The sequence below is a fragment of the Chrysochloris asiatica genome, unplaced genomic scaffold (assembly GCF_000296735.1).
Source record: "Chrysochloris asiatica unplaced genomic scaffold, ChrAsi1.0 scaffold00069, whole genome shotgun sequence".
In the NCBI taxonomy this organism is placed as follows: Eukaryota; Metazoa; Chordata; class Mammalia; order Afrosoricida; family Chrysochloridae; genus Chrysochloris; species Chrysochloris asiatica.
Window position 1 is genome coordinate 4,683,237 of NW_006408587.1, and position 9,087 is coordinate 4,692,323.

The 9,087-nt window shown below is 43.9% G+C and overlaps 1 protein-coding gene across 1 annotated transcript in view; it reads left to right on the top strand.

Annotated features, from left to right (window-relative positions):
• The first annotated feature begins 1,309 nt into the window (after positions 1-1,309).
• Positions 1,310-9,087, top strand: part of TMEM245 (transmembrane protein 245) — a 99,704-nt gene continuing 91,926 nt past the window's right edge. The window contains exon 1 of the mRNA XM_006864687.1: positions 1,310-1,888. Within this exon, the coding sequence (XP_006864749.1) occupies positions 1,310-1,888 (579 nt within the window). The remainder of the gene's footprint in view (positions 1,889-9,087) is intronic.

Below are 9,087 nucleotides of genomic sequence, written 5' to 3' on the forward strand. Positions count from 1 at the left end.
TATGGAGAGCCTGGAATCTGCAACAGAGGGTCCTTATCTTCTGCGGACCATGAATGATCAGGTTAGAAACTCAAAGATTTACTTAGAGGACAAGATCTGGCCAGAGGAAATGGGAGGGCTCTAGGCAATACTACCACCCACCTCCTCACTCTTCCTACTCAAGACTCCCAGAGCCTTTATCTAGCCTGGGTCTTAAAGAATACTAGGGCAGAGAAAGCAAAAAGGCTCTCATGTTTATTTATGATTCTCCGTGGGAAAGGGTGGGGGAGTGACTGGTCTAGGATAATGAGGTGCGCACAGCAGGAGTTCAAAACGGAGTTGGTTCCGTTCATGGTGGAGTCGATAGGCCTGACCTGAGTCTGGGAGGTGCTGGCAGGACACATTATCGGGTAGTGTGCATGCTATCTGTTTTAGGAGAAGCCCTTGGCAGCCTTGGGCAGAAGTCATGCAGTGGTCTGGGCTGGAGAACTGGTCTGCAGCTGGTTACTCCTGAAAGACATTTCTAAGGAGGTTTATCAGGTCCATAAAACATTCTTATTTTACTAGTCCCAGCGTGCAACTGCTTGGCCAGGCACACCGGGTGCATCCTGCACATCTTCACAATTGCTCAAGTAGGGAGGGGCACAGCCCTTAATATTCCTTAAGAATTTTAGTCACAATATTTTAGTCAGTAAATGGCCCAAGTTTCAGTTCTGTCTTCTGGACTCCTTTCCCTTCAATGGTTTGTAGGATAAGTACTGGACAGCTAACAGCAAGGTCGGCGGCTCCAATCCACCAGCCATTCCTGGGAAACACGATACCGAATCACTATGAGTCAGAATTGACCCAACCGCCCTTAACAACAATGGGATGAGCAAACGCTTAAGTATTTATTAAATAAATCAAGAAAATATACTCTGGGCAGCATTTTTTAAACAGTGTTCCACACGGGATTCTAATGTGCAAGCTGGATTTTCAATCTCTGAATGTAGTACCGCTTTGGGATCCTAGCTTCCCTAAAAGTTGGTGTTAACTAATGGATGATAGGAACTTTTCTTGCCTCCTGGGTGATGTAGCCCAGGAACCTGTTACCCTGAAGGGAACCAATGGGCAAAGGGATCCTGAGCACGAAGGAGCTCGCCCCATACTTCACTGGGAGTTGTAGTTTCCCCAAAGTCCCGTAAGCGCTCGTTGACCAGTTGGGAACTATAATTCCTACAATGCACTGCGCTCTAGGCCCTGCCCATCCCTCCAGGACTCTCGTCTGGCACTTTCCTTCACCTTCCCAGTACCGCCCTGTAGCTGCGGTGGGGGCGGTAGTGGGGGCACTATGGCTGACAGTGCCGGCGGCTCCGCTGAGATGCCCAACCCGCGAGGGTCTCCGGGCGAGGCGTTGCGGGGCCCGCACGGGGCCGGGCCAAGCGGCAGCGTGGAGACCCCGCGGACGGCGGCACTGGCGCTGCGCTTTGACAAGCCCATCAAGCAGGCCTTTTACAACACGGGGGCCGTGCTGTTCGTGTGCCTGTGCTGCGGCGCCGCAGTGCTTGTCTACTTCATCCTGGAGGCCTTCCTGCGTCCGCTGCTCTGGGCCGTGCTGTGCGGGACCTTCCTGCACCCCTTCAAGAGCTCCCTGACCCGCCTGGGCCGCCACTGGCTGCACCGGCTGCACCGCGCGCACACGCCCATCGTGCTGGCCGCGCTGCTGCTGCCGCTCTGTTTCGCCGACTACGGGATTGAGGCCCTGGGTGAGCAGGCGCTGCGCCGCCGCCGTCTGCTGCTGCTGCTCGGCGCCGGCGGCCCACTCCTGTACGGTCTCTACTGCCTCGGCAGCTACCTGGGCGTGCAGGTGCTGCTGGCCTATGCCGGCTCACTCATCTGCCGCGGACTGGACTACTTCAGCAGCCTATGGGTGAGTGAGCCACCAGCACCCGGACTGCGGCCAGGCCAGGCCAGGAGCCGGATTGGTCCTTCGTCCTATCCGGCAGTACATTTGACCACGCTCCCAGTTCCCTGGTGTGCGATCTGGCAGCTCTGAGTGGTACAAGGGAGACCAAAGGTCCCTGCCCTTTGCTGCTGGGGCTTATCTCCTCCTTCCTGCCCTCAAATCGAAGGAATTTGGCTCATTACCTTTGATAGAAGGAGCTCTGGTAGTGTACTGGTTACCATTCGAGCTGCTAACCTCAAGGTCAGCAGTTCGAAACTACCAGCCGTTCTGCGGGAGAAAGACGAGGCTTTCTGCTCCTGTAAAGATTTACAGCCTCGGAAACCTTGTAAAGGGTCGCTGTGGGTCAGAACCGACTCCACGTCACCACCACCTTTCATAGACAGGGTGGGTGTGCCCGCACCCTAGTCCTAGTAGCCACTCTTAATATTCATGCCTCCTACGTTGAGAGTCTGTGTTTCGTAGAGGGACAGAGACTTTCTGGCCCATGTGGGACCTCTACATGTCAGATCTGGAGCGGACGTTTGTCACCCTACCATTCTACAAACAGGACAGGTGATTAAACTGGTTAGGGCTAGTTGACTTAAATTTCTCAAGTGCTAAAGCAAAGCTTTTTTAGAGACCCGTGCAACCTCTCATTTCAGTGAGAGGTGATTTCAACACAGTTTGTGCAAGGCATTGACCTCTTTATCTACTTCTTGGGAATTAGTCCATTTCTGACCTGGACTACTGCAACAGGTTGAGCGAAGGAGTAGATTTGTAAGACTTGGACTCACCAGGAACCTATTCTTCAAAAATCAGGGAGTTTTAGGATGAATGTAAAACTAATGTTCACCCATGTAAAGTATCACATAATTCATAATAAAACATAAAAAAAAAAAAAATCAGGGAGTTTTAGAATTAGAGAAAGTTCAAATTTACCAACTCCAATTATTTGGTAGACTGATGCAATCTAAATAGCTATCCAAATACTTAACTGTTAAAAACGAGTGGATATTAACCCACTAGAATGTCAGCTGATCAGTAAACAATACTATTTAAAGACTTTTTTTTATTCATTTCTTTTGTCAGTGAAATGAAGTTCAGCTCACCTTTGATACCATTACATTACAAAATAATTCACTTATCTCACGTGACTGAGGTTATTGGTTTGGGGAGGACTGATTCCAAAACTTGTCCTCTCTTGCTCTGTCAATAACCACCTGTCAGTGAGTTAAAAGTTGTTACTGGGCTCTGTGAGAGCTTAGAAAGAGTAATATGCAGGTGCTGTCTTCAAGGTACATATATATGAGTATCTTGTAATAATCTAGGCAAGGCCCTGGGGAGCTCCTCATGCATGATTTTTAGATGTTTTCTCTGTGTACAGATGCTAAGATCAAGCAGAAATCTTTACTGCCAAGAGGCCTGGCTTATTCTGCAGGGGTCATGGTGTTGTTGTTAAGTATCTTTGAGTCAGTTCCAACTCATATCACCCCATATGTGGTTTCTGAGGAGTGGCAGGTGGGTTTGAACTAGTGATCTTGTGGTTAGCAGTCCAGTACTTATTCTACAGCACCACACCTGGACTCCAAGGAAGTATGGGGTGGTAGTGGTATTTGTGTTCCACCCAGTTGGTACTGACTCATAATGACCCTGTGTAGGGGATTCCAAGGCTTTAACTCTTTATGGGAACAGAAAGCCTCATCTCTCTCTCACAGAGCAACAGACAGATTCAAGCTATGGACCTTGCAGTTAGCAGTCCTGCTTGTAATCTACTATGCTATCTAGGGCTTCTTAATGAGGGGTGTAGAAAAGCCATTTTCAACTCTGGAAGTCCTTCTGTCACCCGGAAAGACTTCAGAGATCCACAGGATATGGTTCTTTAAGGTCATAATAATTTGTACCCAAATTTGCAATTCACATTAATGGAGTCCCAGTTCAGTGCTCTTTCTCTTTGTCCTTTACCATGTTATCTCCCAATTTAATTGAAAAAATGGTTGAATGCCTCTTATTTAAAAGGCAGAATACTATGTGTTGTTCAGAAATACAAAGATGACTGTGTTTACATCCTATCCTCAAGAAATTCAGTCTTGTCAAAGTCAGACCCATTTATAGATTGTGGTAACATTTAAACTGTTGATTCTATGATTGCTGTAAATTACTATCGGTAACACCAAACAACGTATCTACCAAACTGTGGGAAATTTGAAGGTTTTACAGTGTTAGCAGTAATAGTAAATTTGGTTTCCCCATAGTCTCAGGTCTCATTGTTTCCATTTTCTTTCTTTCTTTTTTTTCCCATTTTCTTTTATAAAGAAGCATAAGATGGAAAGAACAGAAAATCTTAAGTTCTAAACTCTGCTGTGAGAAACTTGCTTTGTGATGTTGGACAGGCTAGAGCCCTTCTATTGACTCCTCAAGCCCAGCAGTGCACAGTGAGAGGATGCGCTAGAGGAGATCTAAAGTCCTTGATGTTCTATTTTGCAGATTACAAGGGTTTGGCAGTACTGCCCAAGAGGCTATTATGTGCACGTTAGTGAGACAGCCAGGCCCACTTCACCCCACTGCTAAACCCTTTTTTAGGTTTGTTTCTGCTTGCCTGGCAACAGTGAAAAGGGAAGTTTCCAGCAATTCTTTCTCAGTTAAAGAGTTTGACTGTAAACATTCTTAACTCTTGAATTACTATATGGCAAGGAGAATAGTTTTCAAATTAGAATAAAGGTGTTTTAAAGGAGAATGAAGTACTTGAAGCAGTCACAGGGGAAGATAAGATTACTGCTGTGAGTCCATATTATTGAAAAGAAGTCTATTTCATTATTTTGTCTAAAAGATATAAGAAATTCTTCTACAAAAATGTGCAACAGAAGCACCCCAAGTTGTTTTTTCTGGTTAGTATTTGGATAACAATAAATAAAACAAGGACAACACCAGCAGATGTCTGTGCACCCATGTTCAGTACAGCAGCATTCAACAATGGTAAAAAAATGGAAAAATGTAAGTGCCCATCAACAGGTGAATGGATGAACAAACTCTGCTACATACACACAGCGTTAAAGAATAGCAATGAATCTTTGAAACATCTTACAACAGATAAATCTGAAGGACAGTATTGTTGTTAAGAGCTGTTGAGTTGGTTCCAACTCATAGTGACCCTATATAGAATTTTCGAGGCTGTATATCTTTGCAGGAGCAGAAAGCCTCGTCTTTTTCCTGCAGAACAGCTGGTGGGCTTGAACCACTGACCTTGTGGTTTTTAGTCCAGTACTTATCCCCTAGAACCACCATGATCCATTATGTGGCATGAATGAAACCAGTTATAAAAGGACAAATACTGCATGAGACCATTGTTAAAAAAGTCAAGCAAGGGTTTATGCATAGAAAGAAACATTCCTTGATGATTAGGAAGAGGGAAGGAAAAATCATTATGTGGATAGTTGTTGTCGTTAAGTTCCGTTGTGTTGGTTCTGACGCTTTGTGACCCTGTATAGGGTTTCCAAAGAGTGGCTGGGGAGTTTGAACCACTGACTTTGTGCTTAGCAGTCCAGTGCTTATCCTACTGCATCACCCCTGGACTCCCAAGTAGATAGTGTTGTGTTTGTTAAGTGCTGTCGAGTTGGTTCCAACTCATAACGACCCTGCATAGCGTTTTCGACGAACAGCTGGTGAGCTTGAACCTCTGACCTTGCAGTTCCAGTCCAGTGCATTAACCCACAGTGCTATACCAGGACTCCCAGGTGGGTAGTGGTGGTGTTGCTGTTCAGTTCAGTTCTGACCTACGACTCATATAGGGTTCCCATGGAGTGACTGGTGAGTTTGCCAACCTCGTGGTTCAAACTGACCTTGCAGTCCTGTGCTTATCCTACAGTGCCACACCAGGACTCCGAGTCGATAGTAGACATGAATTATTAACTTGGGAGAAGGGAAAAGTAATACACAATAAGGAGAGGTCAGCATAACATGGCCAAGGAAAAGGAAGACACTGGGAAGTACGCAAGTGTAGACCGCAGCAATGGTAAATACTGTTAAATACACAATCCTGTAGTGTCAGTAGTAACAATAATAATTTGAGTGGACACTTAGGTAGAGATGTAAGCTGAACAGGTATGGGGTGGCATATGGGAATATATCTATGAGCATATGTATACCTGCCAGAGGATATTTCTACATATGTATTAATATGTGCTGCAAATATATCCAGGTATATAGTAGACCATACTGGGACCAAAGTTTATGTGAACTTCTTAGCCATAACCAGATATCTTGAAGGACTGGGTCACTGGGCTTGAGGGCTTAGGATCACAGACTCAATACACATATAGGTTAATTGGCATAATATAGCCCATAAAGACAATGTTTATATCATGCTTTGACCAGTAGTGACTGGGGACTTAAAAGGTTGTGAGTGGCCATGTAAAATACAGCTGTTGGTCTCTTCTCACCTGGAACAAAGAAGAATGAAGAAAATCAAAGATCCAAGGAAACAATTAGTCCAAAGGAATAATGTTGTTAAATGCTGTCGAGTCAGTTCCAACCCATAGCGACTCTTTAGGGGGTTTCCAAGGAGTGGCTGGTGAGCTTGAACCACCAACCTTGCAGTTCAAACTGACTTTGCAGTCTAGCGCATTAACTCACAGCGCCATCTGGACCCCATCAATCTCAGCTTCCACTAGTCTGAGACCAGAAGAACTAGATGGTGCTTGGGTACCACTGCTGGTCCTGGACAGAGTGGAAGGAAATGTAGAACCAAATTCACAATCATAAAACAGACCAGGCTTACTGGTCTGATTAAGACTAGTGCAACCCCCAAGAGTGTGGCCTTTGCCCTTTAAACCTGGAACTGAACCTACTGCCAGAGATCACTTTTCAGCCAAACAACAGACAGACCTATAAAGTGAACATTAACATCCATGAGAAATGTGCTCGGAACAGTCAACTAAAGGAGGCAGGAAGGGTAGCATTTGCCCAAAAACAAAGTTCAGAAGGCAGGAAGGGGCAGGAAAGATGGGCAAATAGAAATGGGGAACCCAGGAGGAAGTGGAAGAAGTGGTTTTACATTGAGGGGATTGCAACTATTGTCATGAAACAAAATGTATAGATTGTTGGATGGCAAATGAATTTGTTCTGTAAACTTTCAACCAAACCACAATAAAATGTAAGAAAAGAAGACTTAGAATGTAAAATTTCTATTTTAATTTTATGTATTTATTATTTTGTTTATCCAGGAACGTATGTTCTAAACTTGTCAGACGAAAGGAAAATGTTGCAAATGTCATGCAGCATCTTCTAGTGTCTAGCACACATTGGTACTTTAAAACTATCTTTTGAATGTATTTGTGTGTATTATATGTATATATATTCATTTTTGACTCTTTGTTGTGAATTGAGTTTGAAGGTTATAAAGCAGGTCATCAGTTTGACATTCAGCAAATCATACACTTTGTTACATCTCAATGATTGCAATCGCCTCAGTGTCATATTACTTGTCCTACCTCCTTCCTGTGGTTCTTTTTTTCATTCCTCCTGCTTTGCCAACTCTTTTGAATTTTGTCCTTAGGCAAATGCTGCCCTTTTGATCTTGAATGCTTGGCCATTCTAGTGTGTGCAGTCCTCACTGATGTTCTTGTAGCCCCTTATATGCCTGTTTCTTGGCTGAAAATTGAGCTGTGAGGGTGACTTCAGTTCTGGACCTGAAAGGTGACCAAGACCAAGTCTTGGGGCTCCACCAGTTTCTATCTAACCGGTAAGCCTGATTTTTTCTGTGATTTTGTTGAATGTATAGTTTGAAAAGGATGCATTAGTTTGAAGAACATAAGTGTTGGAAAGTACTATGCCCTTTTATGTACACACTGTGGTTCATTGGTGTATATAGTTAAGTGCCTTCAAGTCAGTTCTGACTCGTAGCAATCCTGTATAGTGTTTCTGAGGAGCAGCTGGTGAGCTTGAACCACTGACCTTGTGGTTCAGACTGACTTTCCATCCCTATGCATTACTCTCCTCTTCATACAAGGACTCCTCATTGCTGTATACCTGGAAGAAATTCACACTTGAAATTCACACAATACTTGTTCAGAGGGTAAGCATATAAAGTTGACCTGTTATGCCTAAAGCTTCTGTGTTAGTGAAACTCTTTTAAGAGCATACTTCTAAGGAGCCCTGGTGACATTCTGGTTAAGCATTGGGCTGCTAATGTAAAGTTAGTGGTTTGAATCCACTCTGTGGGAGAAAGATGAAGCTGTCTACTCACATAAAGACTTACAGTCTTGGAAACCTAAGGAACAGTGACGCTGTGTCCTATGAGGAGTTGTGGTGTGGTGATGTAGGATAAGCACTGGACTGCTACTCACCAGGTTTGCAGTTCAAACCTATCAGTCGCCCCTCAGAAACCCTATACAGGGTCATTATGAGTTGCAACTGACTTGACAATGCTTAACTACAATAGCAACAAATAGGGCCGTGTGAATTGGTATCCACTCAGTGCAGTGGGTGGGAAAGGCACACTTCTAGGGAGTCCTAGACTAGAGATTATATGTGAAATGTGAATGTACACATCCTAATTTTATGGGATTATTGTTAAGAATATTTAGCAACCCAAGTAAAGCTTATTTCTGATATTAAAGGCAATTTAAGCAGCATAGATGAATGCACGGTAAAAGGAAAAAGATTTCGTTTCTCTACTACCATCCCAACTATATAGATTTACTATTTATTGTTAACTGTTGGATGTAAATTTAGCCCTCTAAATAATTTCTATGTTTTTGTGAGCATGTAAAGTATTAGGTTGTTATTTATTTAAAAAACAAAAATGAAATGATAATATCCACATAATTCTTCATTTTGTTCGTTCATTTGTCACTGTCTTATGGACTTCTTTCTTTGTCAGTGCTTTGTTAGTGTAATACCTTTCTTGTTAATCATGTTACAGTATCAGTGCTTATTAAACCATTGGTAATTATACTATCATAATTATCATACTGATGAAGACCCCTAATGAGATGGATTGGCCAAGTGGCAGCATCGATGGACTCAAGCGTGGCAACAGTAGTGAGGTTGGCCCAGGATCTGGCAGTGTTTCGTTCTGCTGTGCATAAGGTCTCTATGGGTTGGTACCCATTCGATGGTACCTAACAACAACAAGAAGTGTGGCGCTGTGGGTTAATGTGCCAGACTGCAAAATCATTTGAACTGCA